At 35.8% G+C, this 22,157-nt stretch overlaps 1 protein-coding gene across 2 annotated transcripts; it reads left to right on the top strand.

Moving 5' to 3' along the window:
• The first annotated feature begins 97 nt into the window (after positions 1-97).
• On the top strand, positions 98-12,253 carry LOC136039476 (zinc finger CCCH domain-containing protein 10-like). Of its 2 annotated transcripts, none has more exons than XM_065723253.1 (2): positions 98-212; positions 11,007-12,253. In XM_065723253.1, the coding sequence occupies exon 2, from the start codon at positions 11,070-11,072 to the stop codon at positions 12,207-12,209; it is 1,140 nt and encodes a 379-aa protein (XP_065579325.1). In that variant the 5' UTR covers positions 98-212; positions 11,007-11,069; the 3' UTR covers positions 12,210-12,253. The 2 variants fall into 2 exon arrangements, with proteins under 2 accessions (XP_065579325.1, XP_065579324.1); XM_065723252.1 differs by having other exon boundaries at positions 109-279.
• Positions 12,254-22,157: the final 9,904 nt, after the last annotated feature.

The following is a 22,157-nucleotide window of genomic DNA, read 5'->3' as shown; positions in this document are numbered from 1 at the left end:
TAATTAAGGTGTGTAATCCTACACACCTTTGAAGTCATTTACGTCTCCGTGAAAACCCTGAAGCCTAAACCGTCGAACGTACTAGGACTATCAAAAACCGAGCCTCGGTGAAAAGACTCCAGCTTTTAGAAGATGTAGAAAATTGTTTTGTAGTTTCGGTTGATTTTTGGTAAGGTGAAGGAGGATTTATTCAAGCAGAGATAAAACAAGCAGTGAGAGGTTTTATTATATTAGAGTGATCAGATGAGGAAAAGGGGATGTAACAATAAGAATTCTCGAGTAAGTAACCTTTTCAAAGTGTAGTCAGACCTAACTTCAAAAGGCTTATGGGTAAATTTTTAGGCAATTCCATTTAGCCTATTTACTTTGGCTTACAGTAAACACAAGGTAATATGCCAATCAATATGTTTCTATGCTCTTTGTACTAGTTTGCTGTTCGGCAAACTGAAAAGGAAATACTTTAAAATTCTGAAAACAACTTTAGCCTATAGGCTATAAGCTTAAATTAGGTCTAGCCTAGTTAGACCATATCATTCCTAAAAATAGAACAATGTACTTTAACCTCACCTTACCTCCCCCTCCAATGTGCAAAGATAAAGGTATAGAATATTGTCTCTTCAGAAGGACCTGTGCTAGCCTAGAACATGGATATTTTTAGATTGTTTATTTAAAAGTTTGGTAAAATTCTAGTTAATTGACTTCTTGCTATCTCGGAAAGGGCTTAGGTTAGGAAAATGAAACTTTCAGGGATGGGTCTACAGGCTAAAGTGTGTCCTGGGAAGGTATTTTAAAGTACCCACCTCCACTCCTTCTCCCTCTAGAGGGCCCTGAAATTTGCCTACATGACAGGTCTATACCTATAGAAATTTTGACAAAACAACATTTTACCTTAATTTTCAGTTAGTAGTTGCCTTTTCTCTGTCTTGAGTTCTGAAAATACAATTTCTGTTATTTGAGTAGAATTTTGAGCCATATCAATCTTTTCTTTTTAAATTTAGGAAATGTATTTGCATATCTTTAAAACCTTATAAAATGGAATTGAGCAAAGTTATGAAGCTGAAAACAATTTTGTTGTACTTTAATTAAGCAGAAGATCTATTTTGGAAGGTTTTTCACTTTTATAACACACATATTTTTAAAGGTCATCAAAGGTCATGGCCCTCTAGAGGGAGAAGGAATAGAGGTAGTTGCTTCAAAATACCTTCCCAGGACATACTTTAGTCTGTAGATTCATCCCTGAAAGTTTCATTTTCCTAACCTAAACCCTTTCTGAGATACCAAGAAGTCAATTAACTAGAATTTTACCAAAAGTTTTGTTTAGACAGTTCATCCTCAGCCTTCCTAATGTCTTCATCAGGGCCAGGGCTAAGCATATAGAAATCACTAGTCAAAAGTATGGAATATCTTTCTTTGGCATAGGCTATAATTTACAGCAGGTACCAATAGATAACATTTTCTATTTCCTTTATTTTGCCATTTTGATCTGTTTTTGAATCATTTTCAATCTATTATGGGTAAATGTTTAGTTTTGTTCCAAGTACTATGCTGTAAAGCAGCATAGTTTCCAGTTTAGGGCACTTAGAAATGCTAATTCTAAATGTGCATCCATTTCTGGTTGACCCTCCTCCTCCATGGGGCAAACTAAAAATGCATCAAGTGGGCTTGCTTACAGGTAACATTACCTATAGTTTGAAGCATATTAGTCCATGAGCCCTGTGGGCAGTAGGGTGCGGTCTGTATTCTATATTTATTTAATAAGCCTTACATTAAATTACTTTAAATCACAGCTTGGAGCAATATAAAGATTTTCTATCCTTGTGATAGGAAAACCTCAACCTTTTTTTTAGTTTTATCACTCTTTGTTGAATAAATATAGAATACAGACCTTGTCCCACTACCTGCAGGGCTCACAGACTGATATGATTTGCTCTATAAGTAATGTTACCTGTTAGTAAGCCCACTTTACTCATTTTGGTCTTGTTAGACAGGGATTTTAGAAAGCTAAAAAATGAATAGGCTTCTCTAATAATGACAAAGAAACAATGTAAAATCATCTGAATCTTGCTATATGCAGTAATACACACTTTATATGACTTAGAATGAAACTAAATATTAACTCTGTTATGTATTATCTAGAGATATTTGTCTCACTGAATAATAAATTAGATGAATGTACCCCTTGATGTCTTTTTATGCACTTTCTGAATATAGACTAAGCCTTATAATAATTTTTCTTGAAATCAGTTTTAATCTGTTATGTATTATCTAGAGATGTTTTTCTTGCTGAATAATAAATTAGGTGAACACAACCCTTGATGCCTTTTTATGCACTTTTGGAATATAGACTAGGCCTTACAATCATTTAAATGATTGTAAATCATTAAAGGTGATCCTTAAAGGTGATCTTTTTTCTTTTAATTCTGGCTATTAAAAATGGTTAAAAAATTACTATTTGATTATAATTTGATTTTGCTCAAAGTTGTATAATCCACAGGCATTGATTCATCTTGATGCAATTAAATAAATGATCTATAAATCTTTAAAAAATTGTCGTGTTTACTTCAAGCCTTGTTTAGACCCATATACCCATAAATTAAATCAACTATAATGGAATCAAAAATAGGAAAGTACATTGAAAATATAATTTGGGCTAAATATTTGCACATTGGGTGGGAGGGGGGGGTTGAAGGTTGAAGATATAGAGGTGCAGTTAAAACTTGTTAACTACAATTATTCTGCATATTATGAAGTAAGAATTGCTGTTTTTAATTCTTTTCTATAGCCAAATATGAGAGACAAATGTTTCATTTTTATTGATCCTTAAAGGGCTTAAAATAAAATTTTTTGAAGCAAAAGACCATTATATTCAGAAAGAGCATAGAAAAGGCATCAAGTGGTATATTTACCTAATTCATAGCTCAGTGATGGAAATTTGTCTCAATCACTACCTTGATTTTTTTTTATAGCCAGGGGCTACATGAGATTACTAGAGGGGACTAGGGATAAATTATAGAGTTATTATAAATAAACAAAAGTAAAACTGCAAATATGAAAATAAAATTGGCACTATAAAAATGTCTCTTTTTTTGCTCTAGCATGTCTCCTTCTGAAGTGCTGCTTTTTAGGTCCTATCCATATTATGAAGTAAGAATTGTTGTTTTTAGTCCTTTTCTATAGTTAAAAATGAGAGACAAGTGTTTCGTTGGTATGGGTCCTTAAAGGGCTTACAGTAGTGATTTAAGGTAATTTAAGGTAATAAAATTTTGAAGCAAAAACTCACTATATTCACAAAGAGCTATATATATCTCCAAATTTATCTCAATCACTACCTTGACTGTTTTTAAGAAGCAACATTAACATAATCAAAAGCTGAAAAATGCATAGAGACTATAAAATTTGGTTTATATATTTGTACATTCAGTGGTGGGGGTAAGAGTAAAGTGAATTGCTTTTAGGAATGACATTAGTGCAGTATTTTAGTATTTTTTAAAAGTTGTTATCAGAAGAACTGTAATCCCCAATAGAGTATCCCTAACTCTAAAGTAATAAAATGGTTCTTTCCAAATACAATAATCAATTCTCTTAGAAATCCAATTGAAAACCTTGAAATTTACTCTAATGAGACATCTAATTCCTGCCAGTAGCCTACTTTATAAAAATAGTGGTATTACAATTAGTATCATTACATTCTTTGCTTAAATGCTTCAATCCATTATAATAGTAATTATTCTGACATTAGACCACCCTTTGATGGTCTCACAGGATATATAGTCCTAAAAAATGTATATCACTTATTATCTCAGGTTGTATAATGCTTTCTTTGTTAAGTCAGCCTTATTGAACAGATTTACAGGACATGTGAGAACCACTCTGTCTAAGTAATTCAATTAAATCTAAATGATTCCACTGCTAAGTGTTGGCTCCATGGTGAGATGTCATTTTAGGATTTAATAGGCATTTGTTGGGCATTAAATTAGACTTAAAGCCCATCATATATTTTTTAGCATGTTCATGCTTTGTCTATGCAAGTAATGCAGTTGTCTAATAATTACCAACTTACAGCATGGTGCCAAATTAAAAGGATATATTTGTGAAAATTGCTTTTAAAAGCTTATAATGCTATGTCTCTTGGTCTTTAATTGTAATACCCCAGGTTATGTGACAGTCTGGGAGAGAGGCTCTCCTGAAGGAAAAAATATTGTAAAAAAAAAAATGGTCAAAGTCTATGCAACATTTCACATCTGATATAGCAACAAGTTAAGCATACTATGCAGTTGCTTTTCTATGCTCTTTCTAAACATAATAATAAATTCACTTGCAAATGATCACAAATGATCCACTCCTCTGACAATCCTATGTATAGCCCAAAGAATATCTAAAACAACACAAAAACAATGAAATTCTTGCTTCTTAGTATCCAGGATGTTTCTATCAATCAGATTACCGTGTTCCTTTCCATTATTATACACCTCTTAAATCATTTAAAATAATGTTTTGTAAATTATGCACTCAATCACAAACAGACATAAATTGCAAATTTAGACAAAAGTTGTTTAATATAGGATCTATAACATATGGCTGCAGTGATGTAATGGAGAAATACATTAGGGTCTGTGTATGTGACTATCAGACAAAGGGGAGGGTGCATTTATGAGTTAAATAATTAGTATTTTTACAAAAACATCCAAAAAGGGATCTACTGCATTCATCTTGCCCCAAAGTCAGTTATGCAATCTTGTATATATTGACTGAATGAGGGTACAATTCTAAATGAGGCAATTTTGTCAACCTGTAAAGTAGTTAAAGATGAAGGAAACCTTCACCAGTGAATCCTGATCCTTGATGATCCCCCGGGATGGTATTTTAAGTACATATCTCCACCATTTCCCCCTTCAAAGGGTGCTGGCCTTTAATGATCTTTTACAATCTTATATCCTATAAAAGTGAATCCTTGAGAAACAGATGCACTGCTCAAATGAGGCACAAGGGAAGTGTCTTTAGCTTCTTACCTTTGCACAATCCTGATTTATAAGTTTTGAAAGATTTGGAAATGTATTACTTAAACTTAGGGAAAAAGCTGTGATATAATTTTAAGCCCTGATAACATAATAGGAAATACATTCAAAAACCCAATTAGAAAGAGACTAAATCCCTAAAATTAATATACAGTTTTTTTTTTGTCAAAATCTAAACCAGTGCAGACCTGCTATCTTTACAATCTCCTAAGACCTAGAAATAAGGAAAAGCCAGAGATAGCTGGTCAAACTTTTGGTGGTTGACCAATTTAAAAGGAAACAGGTTAAATAAAACTAAGCTTGTACCTTATTTGAAACATTTGCCGTATGAAAGTAGACTGCGCAGGCTAGGATTGTCAAGTCTTCAATTCCGAAGGGATAGGGCAGACATTATTAACACATTCTGTATAATCAAAGGCATTGATAATATAAGTACATCACAGTTCTTCACATTTAATGACACTAACAGGACCCGTTATCACCCACATAAATTGTACCCCTCACTTTCAAAAAGGAAAATAGGCCAACATTCATTTTACAGCCGGGTGTGGAAGCCATGGAATGACCTTCCACCTAAAACGTTTCTAACAGACGACATAAATAAATTCAAAACAAGACTAGCAGAAACAAATTTTCAAAGTAAATCATTTTTGAATAATTTATAGTTTTATTTGTCAGTGTTTGTTGTAGTCGTTATTTTCATTGATTTATATGTGTGTACTATGTTGTCAGTTGTATTATGTATTATGTTGTGTATTATGTTGTCATAACTTCTATTTATTATATTTATTGCGACAAGCTTGAAAGCTTACCGTATTTGGTATTAATAAATAAATAAATAAAATTAGAATCTTTAGGTTCCTTTTCTATGGTCTTTACAAATATCTTGGTGGCTTCTCTGACAATGTAAACTCACCCCCCTCCCTTAATGGTAAATTTATTCCCAGGACAGTTCAAAAGACTAAACAATAAAATTCTTACTTTAACAGCTCTTATCATTGGTCTGACTCCTGCATGTACTGGGCTAAGTATTTTCTCATCTTGAAATCAATCTCTTAGCCCAAATTCTAAAACCTAACAAATAATTTACTTACCACATTCCCCATAAAGATGGACTTACTTTTTTTTGTGTAATTTCTTTGCACCTGTCTTTAGATGAGTCACTGCTACTATTGTGCCCAATGAGTAAGAACAACAAGTTTTTCCATGATAGACAAGAAAATTGAGGTTAGTATGGGTATTAGGATCATTTTTCTGAAATTTAAGTCCTTAGGAGATATACTATCTGTTCCTAAACTATCCTTCATCTTTTCAACTGATTCCATATTTCCTTTTGAGAAGCAGGCTTAATTAAATCATAGTATTTCTGTCTTATAGGGTATGGCACTATGCCTAGATCTAAATCTTAAACTCTTAGCCATTCAACTCATCAACCCTGACATATTTCAGTTGCAAAATCTGAGTACAATAGAAGTTGAACCACAGACTGAAATATTGACTTAGAAAGAATTTCTTTATTCTTTAAGCCTAATTGGGTAATCACAGTCCTCTAGAGTATGTAGTGACAAATTACAAAGGAGCCCACTGTGTTTCTGATTATTTTTTTATGGCAATTGGTTTTACCAAGTGACATATAGCAATCACAATTTCTGTTGGTCTGTCAGTCTGTCTGTCATAGTTTTGCTAGTTTGGGCACTACCAGATAAGTTAGGACAATGAAATTTGGCAGGCATATCAGGGACCAGAACAGTTTAGATTAAAAATAATAGTTCCCCGTTTTGACCATCTGGGGGGGGGGGGATGGTTAGTTTGGAAAAATTGGAAAAAATGAGCTATTTTTAACTTATAAATGGGTGACTGGATCCTAATGAAATTTGATTTTTGGAAGGGCCTCGTGTCTCAGAGCTCTTTTTTAAGTCCTGACTAGATTTGGTGACATTGGGGGGAGTTTGAGAAAGAAATCAGAAATCTTGGAAAATGCTTAGAGTATTTATAGAGATTATGCTGATACTTGGTGGGAAGAATAAGTCCTAGATACGTGATTGAAATAACCAGACTAGATTGGCTCTCTTTGGGTTAGTTGGGGTTGGGGATTAATTTGGAAGAATTAGAAAAAAATAGGTATTTTAACTTACAAACAGGTGATCAGATCTTGGTGAAATTTAATATCTAGAAGGTTCTTGTACTTCAGAGCTCTTGGTTAAAATTCCGACCAGATCCGGTAACATTGGGGGGAGTTGGAGGGGAAACCGGAAATCTTGGAAAATGTGAAAATTGAGGTATCCATATCTTAAGAATGGGTGATCGGATCTTAATGAAATTCTATATATAGAAAGGTCTTATGTCTCAGATGCTTCATTTTCAATTTAAATTGAATCTGGGGACATAGGGGAGTGGAGGGGGGAAACAGAAATCTCGAAAACTGCAAATCATAGAAAACGCTTAGAGTGGAGAGATCAGGATGAAACTTGATGGGAAGAAAAGAACAAGTTTTAGATACGTTATTGACTTCGCTGGACTGGATCCACTCTCTTTGGGGGAGTTGGGGAGGGGATTTCCAGTGCTTCGGCAAGTTTGGTGCTTCTGGACATGCTAGGACAATGAAAACCGGTAGGCCTGTCAGGGACCTGCACAAATTGACTTGATAAGTTTCCCTGATTCGACCATCTGGGGGGCTGGAGGGAGAGGAAAAAATGGGGTATTTTAACTTACAAATGGGTGATCAGCTCTTAATGAAATTTGATATTTAGAAGGATCTCGTGTCTCAGAGCTCTTATTTTAAATCCCGGCCATATCTGGTGGTATTGGGGGAGTTCGAGGGGGAAACAGGAAGTCTTGGAAAACATTTAGAGTGGAGAGATTGGGATAAAATTGGTGGGAAGAATAAGCACAAGTCCTAGATATGTCATTGACATAACCGGACTGAATCCGCTCTCTGTGGGGAAGTTGGGGGTGGATGTTAATTCAGAAAAATTAGAAAAAAGGAGGTATTTTTAACTTATAAACGGGTGACCGTATCTTAGTGAAATTTGATATTTAGAAGGAATTCATGTCTCAGAGCTCTTATTTTAAATCCCGACCAGATCTGGTTACATTGGGTGGAGTTGGAGGGGAAAACGAGAAATCTTAGAAGACGCTTAGAGTTGAGAGATTGGGATGAAACTTGGTGGCTAGAATAAGCACAAATTACTCCCCCACAGTCCCCGGGAAGGGGCTGCAAGTTACAAACTTTGACCAGGGTTTACATACAGTAATGGTTATTGGGAAGTGTACAGACTTTTTCAGGGGGATTTTTTTGGTTTGAGGGGTTTTGAGGGGGGAGGGTCTATGTGGGAAGATCTTTCCTTGGAGGAATATGTCATGGGGGAAGAGAAATTCAATGAAAAGGGTGCAGGATTTTCTAGCATTACTATAAAAAAATGAAAAAATAAACATGAAAAAGTTTTTTCAATTGAAAGTAAGGAGTAGCATTAAAACTTAAAACGAGCAGAGATTATTACGCATATGAGGGGTTCTTCTCCTCCTAAATGCCTCGCTCTTTATGCTAAAGTAGTTTTGGTAGTTTCAACTATTTATTCTATGGCCTTTCTGATTCAGGAGTAATTCTTAAAGAATTGGGACTAACTTAAGCTTTAGTGTAAAGAGCAAGGTATTAACGAGGGGACAAACTCCCTCAAATACATAATAAAAATATAAAAATATAGAAGTTTGTCACGTAAGTTAATTCTTAAGTTACGTATATTTTTTACTGATAAAAACGTTCGTTAAAAATTAAAAGTTCGAGTTGTCTTTTTAAGTAACGAAAGATTGAAGGGCAACTAGGCCTCCTTCCCCGCCCCTTATTTCTCAAAATGGTCTGATTAAAACTAAGAGAAAGCCATTTAGCCAAAAAAGAATTAATATGCAAATTTCATTTTAATAATTTATGTGTGGAGAGCCAAAATCAAACATGCATTAATTCAAAAACGTTTAGAAAATAAATTAAAAAAAAACTAGTTTTTTTTTAACTGAGAGGAAGGAGCAACATTAAAACTTAAAACGAACAGAAATTACTCTGTGTATGAAAGGGGCTGTTCCCTTCTCAACGCCCTGCTCTTAACGCTAAAGTTTTTTTCTTTTTAATAAAGTAGAATTGAGAGAAAGAGTCAAACTTTAGTGTAAAGAGCGGGGCGTTGAGAAGGGAACATCCCCTTTCATACACGGAGGTATTTCTGTTCGTTTTAAGTTTTAATGTCGCTCCTTATTTTCAGTTAAAAAAACTAGTTTTTTATTTAATTTCTTGAAAGATTGAGAAAACTGTATTTGTTGTCATGAAGCAAAGCTCAGTCTCCTGATACTCAAAACATAATACAATTATAAATTGGTCTATGGCTTTCTAATCTCAATAGAGTCTTAAGCTAAGACCTCGTGGTTCTTTTGCACATACTTCTGTAAATAGTAACTAGGTGGCGAAGTTCATATGTTGACGAAGTTTTGACAGACGCAAACCTGCCTATGCATTGTCATAGCTATCCTGTTTACTTGCATAAAAAATTTGCAAATTTGACGTGAAAAATGGAAAGGAAATACAAAAAATGTAAGGGGCTTTGACACTAGCTGAAATTAAATCCTATAATAATTCTATCTTAAATTAAACGTAAGTTGCTATCAATAAAATATAAAAAGTCAAAATGAAAGATCTAAAGCCTAGCTAGCCGGCCATTACTAAATAAAGAGAGAAAAAAATGAAACCAAGAGAGAAAAACATAAAGAGACCACAGAGCACCAGTCGCTTTAGTATTCTCATTGAACTAAATCGGAATGGTGTGTACAAATACTTCTGTGGTGTTCAATCACAGTATCATTAATTGTATATATAGATATTGGTTAGTTTTTTGTTTTAATATATTTTTTTATTTCTCACGATTGTGTGTACAGAAACTTCTGTGATGCTCAGTCACAGTAGTACTAATTGTAGGCCTGTTTTGGTTTCTTTTTTAATTCTTAGTTTTAGATTTCATTTAATTTTAGGTTTGATAGATTATTTGAGATTTTATCTCTGTTCTTCGTGTACATTTAGCGTTGAAGACGCCTTGTTTTGTAAAATCGAAATATCCGCGTCGTTTTAGTTTGTCTTTTCCTTCTGCTGGCCGTAGTCCCATTTGTTTCTTCATATTGAATAATTTTTCTCTCTTTGTTTTTCTAAAAGCCAAAACGAATAAGAATCAAAATAAATAATTTTACAAAAAAAGAAGAAGATAGAAGACATTGCTATAGATACATAACTTAATTCCGAAGATGAATTATCCTGTCAAATTTAAAACAAACCGAAATCAACACCAACAGGAGAAGGGCTTCCTCTCCCTAAACCTTCTATTATCCATAGTGTCATCTGCAGCTTACAAAAACGATTTGTATTTCGAATCAAAACATTTAAAAATAACAATGATAATCAACATCAACGGAAAGGACTTATAAAAGTGGAGTGATCGATTAAAATATGTTGATGTAAATTTCCTTGTATTCTCAGTTAATGTTGGATTTCAAAAGTTATAATTATACTAGAACAAATATTTGAAATATTTTTCATTTGATACTTGAGCAAAAGCCATAAAATTAGATCAGATCAATTTGGGCTTTTAGTTGATCATTTATGCATGAAATAATGGGGGGGGGGGGTAAATGCTGTTTTCAAAATCTATGGGGGTTTTGTTTTTCCTTAGTGATGAAATAACGGCATTTTTCAGTGACAATATAAAAAATTTGCTTTTTTCAAAATCTAGTGGTATGAAAATGCCACACCCTATCAACCTGTCAATTGACACCCATTGTGGAAGAAAGCTGGATTTGATTGCTTAGTCTGTATTCAAGCTATCCACCATATGGCAAAGAAAAAACTGTACATTAATGTTTTTCTTTGATCTCTTAGGAGTGATAAAATTTCATACAGAGAACTATATTCAATAGAAGCAAATATAATATTCTTGATTTTTATTTGGGTTTTCTTTTCAGGATGTCGTTTGAAGCTGGAGTATATCTTGGTGTTTTCCATGATGCTTTCATTAGATTTTAGACATGAACACAAATGAAGAAAAAGACTCTATGAAGTGGAAAGAGGACAGTTTATGTAGAGACTTTCTTCGAAATTCTTGTCAAAGAGGGGAAAGATGTAAATTTGTTCATGCTTTTGGTGATTTAAAAAAAGACCTTTCTATTAAGGAATTACAATTCTGCCATGATTTTCAGAACACTGGTTGTCCTAGAAGATTATGCAAGTTTGTCCATTGTACAATCGAAGAAGAACAACAATACCTTGATAAAGGTATGTTGCCATCGCATGTTATACAGTCTTTCATTCAGCGTGGCATAATTCCTGATGCAATCGTAACTGAGCCCGGTGAAACACCAATTTGTAAAGATTTCTTAAAAAATGACTGTTTTAGAGGGGATAAATGTAAGTTTCGACATGTACAAATCGAAACGCAGGAAAAAAAAGGGGCCAGTGAGTTCAAGCGCTTGGATCAGGATCTTGAACCTAGGCTAAAACGAATGAAGTCAGATAATTATATCCCTGATCAACAATGTGTGGTTGTATGTGAACCCAGTATCTCTACAGAAAGCTCGAATGAAATAAGACTTGTTCGAGAAGAAAACAATATCTTAAAACAAAAGCTTGAAGAAATGAAAAGGCAGCTTTATAATTTAATGGCAACCAATGAGTTCCTTCTGGAACAAAATGCCCATTTAAGACTTGGTAAAATGTCATCAGTTGTGTCTGGGATTTATCACCCAATTAACCAGCTATCGTCTGCTGGTGGCAACCTTGGTGTAATTACTCAACCGGCACAAAGTGTATCAGTTATTACACAGAATGGACAACCTGCAGTATCTGTCTCAACAGTCCCAACAGTTCAAACTCTTGCAACAATGTCCCTACCAACTATGACTGTACCTGTAACTCTTCCTCAAGTGGCAACCGTTCCGGTGTCATGTACAAACGGATTAGCAACAGTCTCAATAGGGCATGTTCAAGAGACGCTACCAACGTCTTATGCTACACTTGCAAGTAGTGCTAACCTTACTTCAACTATCCAAATACCCTCAAATCCTCTTACAATAAACACTGCTGCAACCTCCTTAGGAATAACCAATGTGCCATGCTCTCTTGCATACTCGGTTATGTCTCAACCAACTACTTCTTTGGCATACCCTTAGCTCTTTTGTTATATGCAAATATATTAAAGTATGGTGTTTTTTAATTGATCTCCAGATGAATGTTTTCATTTTTTCTATTTCCTCATACTATGTTGGCGAGATTAGATTTATCCCAGTTTGGTATTGGTACCAGCTTGATAGTTAACTTTTGTACCCTCTTCAAGCTTCTCAAGCTTAGGTTGATTTTTTCTGACACTGGTAGTTTAGATTTTTACTCGCTTTTTTCATTTCTATTATTATTATTTATTTTTTTGCAAATGATTTTCAAAAAAGATTTAGAGTAAATAAAATTTTCCATGTAATAAGGTCAAATTCTCTAAAAATGTACAGAAACAAGAAATAATACAATGGTAACATTTTTTTTTTATTTCTGAGAACACAGTCTCATTACTTACTGTTCATTAGAGTGGGCGGTAAGTAAGCTCAAATAAGATTTTTTATTTAAGATAAGATTTATTAATCCAAAAAAGAAAAAAAATATCAAACAGTAATGAAGCATAACATAACTCTTTTCTCCAATTCAAAAAGGTGATTTTCATACCCTTGTGCATTCTACAGATCAAAGATTCTATGAGAACAATTGAAAAATTAAAAAGATACAGAAAAAAAACATATTAACATATAACTTAAAACAGTAAAGACAAAACTTCGTTCATGGTATGGAAAATCCAAGATAATATGGAAGTTTTTATGCTGTATTAATGTTGGAAATTGGAGTTGCCCCCCAGCTGATTCCAATGATTTATGTTGTATATCCAGGCTAGGCATTAAATCTGCGTGTAATAGTGAATGTTCATCAATCCACTGCGGTGGATTTGAGCATAAAAAAACAGTTATAGGACAAGCCCAATTACTTATCTTCAGCGTTTGATTGAACTTAATGACATCCAATACTGAAATGACTACTGCTTGAAACGGTCTGTATTAGTTGTCAAATAAGTTACACCTGGTAACCCTCGAAAATACAGGGTTACTGAATATAAGTGACGTTATACGTAAATATCACTTAAAAAACATGTTTTTTTCCAACCAAAAGTAAGGAGTAACATTAAAATTGAAAAGGAACAGAAATTATTCCGTACATGAGGGGGGGGGGGCTGCCCTGTCTAAGCTGAAGCTTTTTGCGCTCTAAGAAATATTCTTATTCCAATCAAGTGGCCTTTATGCTTCAGGAGTAGCTCTTAAAGAAATGGGATAAAGAGTCAAACTTTAGCGTAAAGAGCAAGGGATTGAGGAGGAGGCAGTCCCCTCATATTCGGAATAATTTATGATCCGTTTAAGTTTTAATATTGCTTCTTACTTTCTGTTGAAAAAACTTGTTCTTTTATGCAATTTCTGATCGTTTTTCAAATGATGCTGGGATATCGGTGGAAAAATTCTTCCTGTGCAAGATCCACCCCCCCCCCTTCCCTCAGACAATGCCCTTCTCGCTAAAAATCCCACCAGAAAATTTCCTGCAGACGGTTTCCTAAGAAAATTCTCCTTAGTTTCATTTGAAAGAATCTTGTTTTTTTTGAATTTATGATCATTTTTTAATCATGCCAAAAATCCCCCCCCTCACAGAAAACATTCCCTCAGATAATTTTCTCCATGTGTAAAATTTGAGAAGCCACAAAGAAAGTTAGAATTCTAGCAGATTTTCCCCAGAAACTTTCCTTCCCTTGGAAAACTCACCCCAATTTCCTCCAAGAATGTCTATTTGCCATTAACAAATAATATATGTAAACAATGAGGTAAGTTGCATAACTATAACTTACAGTGCTTTCTCCAGGAGCCGTGGGGTCATGTTATCCCCAGAAACATTCTTTTAGGACCTTTCAGCTATGCTGAACAAAATGGTACCTTAAAATTTTGATCGGATGTCTATGGAGAAAAGGAGAGTGTTTAAAATAGGGCAGATTGCCCTTCAATCTTTTTGGTCACTTAAAAAGGGCACTAGATTTCTTAATTTCCGTTTGAGTGAGCCCTCTACTGGGATTCTAGAACCATTGGTTCAATCAAATCATTGCTGAAAAAAAAAAACATATAAACACAACAGTTCTGTGATCTTTCTTCTGGCCAAAAAATATAAAATTCCTCATTTTTATTGATAGGAGCTTGAAAACTCTGCAGTAGGGTTCTCTAAATGCTGAATCTGATAATGGGATCATAGGTAGGACAATAGCGCTGCCTTAGTAAAGAACGATGTTGGCACAACGTGTTATTTATTCTTTTTGGTTTTAGACCAGGGCACTTCGTATTGAAAGAGTTGTCGTAGAAATTTCAAAAAGGGCTCATTCGATTGGGAATTGTAAGGGCTAGTGCCCTTTTTAATCGTCGAAAGTGATTGGAGGGCAACTAACCGCCCTCCCACGTACACCATTTCCTCAAACACATCCAATCAAAATTTTGAGATAGCCATTTTTTTAACGTAGTTGAAACAAGGTCCGGGAATTAGCCCTCATGGTAAGGGTTTTAAGCTATGCACTAGGGACGTATAAGGTTTTTTGTCGAAGAAATGTCAAGTAGGTCTCATTCGGTTGGAAATTGAGAGGACTATTGCCCTCAACGTAGTTGAACAAAATTGTGTCTTTGAGGATGACAACCCCCACACAGCCATCTGGGGCGTATGCCTTGAGGCGTATAAGGTTTTTAAAGAAGGTGTTGTTTAAGAAAGTTCAAAAAGAGTTCATTCGATTTGAAACTGAGAGGATTAGTGGCATTTTTGATAGTCGAAAGTGATCGGAGGGCAAGTGCCCCCCCCCCAACTCCCATCATTTTCCTAAACACCTCCGATGAAAATTTTGAGATAGCTGTTTTGTTCAGCGTAGTTGAAAGGTCTGGAAATTATGTTTTTGAGGATGACAACTCTCATCCTCAAAGACATAGGGTTATGCCCTGGGGACATATAAGATTTTTATTGAAAGCGTGGTAATATAAGCTTTGAAGGGGGCTGTTTAGACTGGTGATCAGAATTTGTAGTTCCCTTTCTGGGAGTCAAACTGATTGGAGGGCAGCTACCTCCCCCCACACACAAGTTGTATTTTCCCAAAATGCATCTACTAGAAATTCTGAGATAGCCATTTTATTCAAATAGTCCAAATATCATATAACAAGGCTTTTGGGGTGGCACCAAACCCCCAGAGCCTGGGGGCAAGGGTTGTAAGTTATGTACTGAGGTATTTAAGGTTTTTGTGGAAAAGATGGTTGTATAAACTTTAGAGGAGACTCATGGGGTTGAAAATGGAAGTTCTAGTTCCCTATTAACAGCCAAAAGTGATGGAGGGCAGCAACCCCCTCCCCACACTGCCCCTCTTTTTACCAAATGAATCTGATTGAACTTGTGAGCTAGCAATTTTATTCAAAACAATCCAGAGAGCATATAACAATGCCTATAGGGTTGACATAGAGCTGTAAGTCATGCCCTGGGGGCGTATAAGGTTTTTATGAAATGGGTGGTCGTATGAACTTCAGATGGTGTTCATTTGGTTCGATATTGGAAGTTACAGTGCCCCTCTTAAGAGTCAAAAGTGATTTGTGAGTAACCAGTCCCCTCACGCTCATCATTTCCTTAAAGATATCCAATCAGAATTTGGAGATAGCAATTTTGTTCATTGTATTTGAAGGGTCTGGAAATTGTGTCTTTGAGGAAGACACAGCTCTCAGAGCAAGGGCTGTAAGTTATGCCCTGGGGGCATATAAGGTTTTTATGAAAGGGTAGTCGTACATACTTTGGAGCGAAGTCATTGGATTGGTAATCAGAATTTCTAGTGCCCTTTTTAAGAGTCAAAATGGTCAGAAGGCAGCTATCCCCCTCCCTCACACGTTGCATTTTCCCTCCAATAGAAATTTTTCAGACAATCATTTTATTCAGAATACTCCAAAGATCTCATAAAAAAGGCTCTTGGGGCTGTTACAAACCACCAGAGCTTGAGGGCGAGGGTTGTAAGTTTTGCCACGGGGACATTTAAGGTTTTTATGGAACGGAATGGTTGTTTAGCATTAGAAGAGGCTCATTTTGTTGAAAATTTAAAGTTCTAGTTCTCTTTTAAGAGTCAAATGGGATGGAGGGCATTTATCCCCCTCCCTGACTTCCCTTCTTTTCACCAAACGTATCTGATTAAAATTATGAAATAGCGATTTTATTCAAAATAGTCCAAATAACATCCTCTAGGATTGACACAACACCCAAACGCCCTGCGGATAGGGTTGTAAGTTATGCCATGAGGGCATATAAGGTTTTTATGGAGTGGGCGGTCGTGTAAACTTTAGATGGGGCTCAATCGATTTGAAATTGGAAGTCTATAGTCCCCTTTTTAGAGTCAAAGTGATTTGAGAGCAACCAGCCTCCCCCCTTCACGCTAATCATTTCCCTTAACACCTCCAATCATAATTTGGATATAGCAATATTTTCCATCGTAGTTGAAGGGTCTGGAAATTATGTCTGTGAGGAAAATACCCCAACCCCCCGCTAAAGCTCTCAGGGCAAGGGTTGTAAGTTATGCCCTGGGGGCCTATAAGGTTCTTATAGAAAGGGTTGTCGTTTATGCTTTGGAGAGGACTCACTGGATTGGTAATCAAAAGTTTACTGGATTGGTAATCAAAATAGTCAAAAAATCATATAACCGTTTTTTGGGATTGATACAAACCACTAGATCCTGAGGGCAAGGGTTGTGAGTTATGCCCCTGGGGCACTTAATGGTGTTATGGAAGGGATGGCTGTATAAACTTTAGAGATACCTCATTTGGTTGAACTTGGAAGCTCTAGTTCCCTTTTAAAAGAGATGGAGGTTTTCTAGCCCCCCTCCTCTAACTACCCGTCTTTTCACGAAACGTATTTGATTGAAATTGTGCGATGCTAATTGTGCTTAAAATAGTCCAAAGAATATATAACAATGTCTCCAGGATTGACACAACCACCCTGAGAATTTGGGCAAGGGCTGTAAGTTGGCAAAAATAAATTTTTTAATGTTTGCCCTTTTTTAACTTCAATAAATCAAATATTGTTAATATCTTAAAGAATAAATATCAGCATATGTACATTAAACTGACAATGCAAATTCGTTTGTATTATTTTCAGTCAAGTGCAGATTAGGTTCTGGCCTTGGGAAGGCACAGGGGTTTGATCCCTACTCATGTTAATTTCTGCTCATTTTGAGTTTGACTCGGTCAATTATTGTAGTTTCTGTTCGTCTTGGGTGTCATTCATTTATTGATGCTGATTTGTGGTAGTTTTACGCTTGATAGATTATTTGATTCTATTTTTGCTCAGTTTTGATTTAATGGAGTTCTTTACTTTACAATTCTTTACCAGCATTGGGGGAATTTATATTCGAGCTGATCGATTGATTAAATGTGTAATTCACTGGGATAGACTGATTGCTCTTGCATTTTGAACAGAGTTGCCAATAATTTCTAATGGATTCAACTTAATTTGCGAGGTCACAACCAGCCAAATTTTGAATCACAGCATTGTGTTTACGAATGAAATTGCAGTATGAATTCAATGCCAGCCGACCCCGCTTTCCCCGCCTCTTCGTAACTTGTAATGTTTTTATTTGTTTCTTTTTCCCAATTTTTTCTTCCTTCTTATTTTTCCTTTTTCTTTTATCATCTCCATGTTAAGTTGGCTTTGACAATTCCCTAAACAAACAACTCGGTCACATAGAAAAAGCCAGTTAAGGGAACAGGGCTAACTAATGAACTTGCAGGAGGAATAATGCTCCAACTTTTGGCGTTGATTTGAGGTTTATGGGCAGTTTTGCGTTTCTCTAGTAAGATCTATTTATGTTGTGATCGCGATCGGTGAAGAATGAAGTATAATTATTTTATTTTTCCAAGATCCTCAGTACCGACCTCCATTTTGATATTCCACTTCCATAAGAGCTGGAGTTGCGAACCAACTACTGAATAAACATAATTGCAACCAGTTTCTGCTCGAAGTCTACTTTGCAGCTTTGCCTTGGTATTGGTCTTGACAAAGACAGAGAACTGTCTTTCAGATTCTACCGAAGAGTGTGGCAGAGGGTAGTCCGGCAGCATGATGCTGCACAAATTTCATCCAGACAAAGATCATCCAGCTCCATCTTTCGCCAACTTCATTTTTTTCCAGAGCAGATCAGACTCACTAATTCCACCATAAATGGGTTTGAACAATTCTTCCCAGTGGTAGAGATCAAACCACAATGAACCGATTAAATGTATTTTTTCTTCATTTTGGTCTCCGTTCTACCAAGCGGATTTTCGAATCTGGCAAATAGAAGAACTAAAGTTCGTACTTTTCTGCTCAGAGCCATTTCTGGGCTAAGTGCTTAAAGTAGCTTCAGAGTGTTATCTGGAACAGCATGATGTAGGGGTGTTTCACCGCTGAAGTAGCAGCTAGGATTTGCTCCGGCTTTCAGAAGATATTTTACTAAATGCATTTTTTTTTACCTATTATAGCAATAACTAAAGGTGTTTCATTATATAAATTCCTTGCATCTAACTCAGCCCTGTAGGAGATAAATAACTAAAACAAATCAGCTCTTCCTTCCCGAACAACTTGGTGTTAGAGTCTGTCACCTTTGAAACACTAGCAACCGTTTAACCCGAAAAAATTATTAGTTAGGATTTTTTCTAGCTTTCAGAAGACATTCAACGTCATCAACAGCATAGTGTACTACTGCTTCCTCCACATCGAAAGCAACCCGAACAACATGGCGTAAACACCTCCATCAACTTGAATTTGTCCCCCTGTCCAAAAGATACGTTATTAAATTCAGTCTATTTTGTATTACAGCAATAACTAAAGGTATTTCACCATCTGCGTTCAGTACATCTAAGTAAGCCCCGTAGAAGATAAGTAACTGACATAAATAAGCTTTTCTTTCCTAAACAGCAAGGGGGAAGGATTTTTCACCTCTGAACCAATTGCAAGCGTTTCGTATCAACAATCTGTTAATTCCATCCATTTCAAAAAAAGTAATACGAATCACAAAACACATACATTAAAAGTAGGCAAATATTTTTGCAACACATATTGTGCAGCTGGGCTCATTTTCGAAATAATATTAGGATAGAAACAAGGTTTGACTTCACAGGCTTTTCTTAAAAGCATTATAAAATTGGCAATAGCGTTAGGTACTAGGAACGGGATCCTCTTCAAATTTTTAAGCATGTTCAAGTTTTACAAAGCCAACGAATTGAAGGCTTTCATCTGCACCGAAAGACACTAGAAATTCACTCTCTGTTTCTTGGACTGGTAGTTCAAAAAACACCAACAAGCCTTCTAGTAATTTAGCCCAAAGGTCTAGAGAAGATACAACTAGATCTGTGTTACACAAAATGAGGGAAATACCAACTGCAGGTATTGTCCTTTCAGTCTTCTTGGACACTTTTTGTAATTCAGATGAAAATGCCTTTTATCACCATATTAAAAGTATTGGGCTGTAATCAATTGATGATTTCAATTAAGTTTGAGAACGATGAATGGTAAAATAGCTGAAAAAACGACCAATCCTTTAACTTATTGGACTGTCTTCTTACATGACAAACGCTGGAATATCACAAAGAATATTTGCTTCAAGTCAGCATCGATATAGACCTTAGGAATTTCAGCCACAATAGTGCTTAAGAGGTTTAAACCTTTCTTCGTCATACTTCGGCCAATAAACAAGCTTTTGAAACACAGCCAAAAGAGGATCAAGTTTACCAATTTGAGTACATATTTCTTTACTATTCAGCTTTAAGCAGGTCTGAATAAGCCTAGCAAGACCAATAATGTTGACCGAACTTGCCCAGGGAACTTAGATAAAAGAATGAGATACAAAGCCACATACGCATCTGGAATAGTCCTATCAGGGTTATCACCCCGTGAAAAGCACTACGTAGCTCCAGTACCAGTGCCAAATACTTGAAATACATATGGAACGAAATCTTGGAGATCTTGCGTAAGAATCTCTTAAAATACAGGAAAAAGGAGTTCTCTAAAAGCGGCGACCGCCAGATTCTAATATATAACGGTTGTAAACGGGTTTGCTTGGACTCTTCGCCACCAATTTCAACCTCTCAATCAGGTGAAAGCCCCTCCTTTTGGATCACCGATTTCTTGGTATCTGCTTTTTTCATACTCAATGTTTTATCCAGAGCAATGGTTGCGTTGGATAACTTGACTGGAAGCAGTAAAAGGTTGACCAGACAGAAGATGGAGGCCAAAAGCTCCCTATGACCGAGTGGACTTCTGAAAGTCGTCACATATTTGATAACACCTGCTTCAAGAACAGAAAGTTCATTCACATTTGTGCTGCACTATGTTTTGATGAAAGAAATCTTACAAGTTGACCTAGGGGTTTGCCCGAGTCGTGCCGTATTTCTGCGTTGCTCCCTTTGATGGCAATGACCATGTAAATAGCTGCATCTTTGTTTCGCCAGTTCTTTGTAGGGCATATGGCATAGCTACATGGTCTTATTTAAGTTCCCAAAGCCTATGTAATTTAGGTCTCAAAGAACTTTGAAAGGGACCTGACTTTGAAAAGTCGGAGGCAGCTCCTCTTCTCGTATCCCCATCGCTACCTTCAACATCTCGCCTTCTCGCCTAATATATTCTTCTGGATTATCCTCAAACAATTCTTCATCGGTTTGTTTAAATTCCACATTTGGTAAAATTACGTGCTTGCACATACCTTCTAGAACATTTGGCGCCTCAAAAAAACTTCTACTTTGTTCTTTACAGGCAACACAGGATAGAAAATCGATTGCATTGCTAATCAACAAGTCAAATTTCTGAGCTATCCCTGTTGTAGTTAAGAGATTCCAAGCGGATGTCACAAATTCGCCTAAATATGGCTGAAGACCTTCATTGTATTTTGAAGCAAACATTTGGGCTATAGAGCGTCGGATGGTTCATCGGATATACCTGAAATCTAGTAAAAAATTTACATAAAAGATTATAATAATCCCGACTGCAGCGGTGGCTTGCAACCTATTAAGAGACGATCAAGTCTCATAGTAAATATCTTTAACGGCCTACAATAGCCACAATTGAAAGCCACAATTTTTTTTCGGCATACATGCATAAATTTTCCTTTCGAGTTCAGTTACAATGATAACCAAAAAAAATTTATTTTGACGGACGTAACCTCCCTCTGGTCAATTTTCTTACTCTAGTCAGCCTCCCAGGACTTCAGCCCTTTCACACTTGTTATCATGACAAGAAATTAAAGCTATTTTTTAGTTTGTATTTGTAGCCTGCGAATATTCTCATGGCTCCAAATTATTTTGCATTGATTTTTGTGTTTCAAGTTGAGTAGCACATTTTTTACTGTAAACAGACGCACTCACACACTTTTTTTTTATTTTACAGTAAAGGTAATAAAAAAACCTGGCCTTACCAGCTCTTTAGCTGGAAAGTGGCATTTCACAGTTTTTCGTTTGAATTGAAAATTAGTTTAACTAATCAAGCTAAAAACATCACAATTTATGCAGAATGATTTTGGACCTATGATGACATGAACAGGTTATAAAAAAAAATATTAAACAAATCACGACACAATAGTATGAGGGTGAGACCCTAGCTGCTCACCGAGCGACTGGAGAGAGATGGCATCAAAAAACCTTTGTGAGGTTCAAAAGCTCGAAACCGTAGTTTGCCAGAATCAGGTCAACATTAGCAGAAGTGGCAACTTACAATCACCTTCGCAGCTTACCTTTGCCTTTAACCCTGACAGATATAGCCAGATGTCAACCTCTTCTCCTTGCTCAGAATTTCAGCCCTCGCAAGTGACATTATCAGGCTTTCAGCCCTCGCTAATATAGTCTGTTACTTTTCCCTCTATTCACTTAGCTCACACTGGTCTTTAGTTTAAACCACCTATTTTTGCGAATCTTTACTCGAGCTCCTCTTCTGGTGTTTCATATTGTTTTTATTTGATCCACTCTTAAGCAGTTAGTAGTTTTTGAAAAATGAAGTACTAAATTGTAATTTAGAATATA

This window comes from Artemia franciscana, chromosome 19 (genome assembly GCF_032884065.1).
Source record: "Artemia franciscana chromosome 19, ASM3288406v1, whole genome shotgun sequence".
NCBI lineage: Eukaryota > Metazoa > Arthropoda > Branchiopoda > Anostraca > Artemiidae > Artemia > Artemia franciscana.
Note: the sequence above shows the minus strand (reverse complement) of the source record. Positions and strands in the feature narration are given on the sequence as shown.

Excerpts from the sequence above, each read along its gene's own strand:
- LOC136039476 (XM_065723253.1), top strand. The coding sequence starts at position 11,070 with ATGAACACAAATGAAGAAAAAGACTCTATGAAGTGGAAAGAGGACAGT.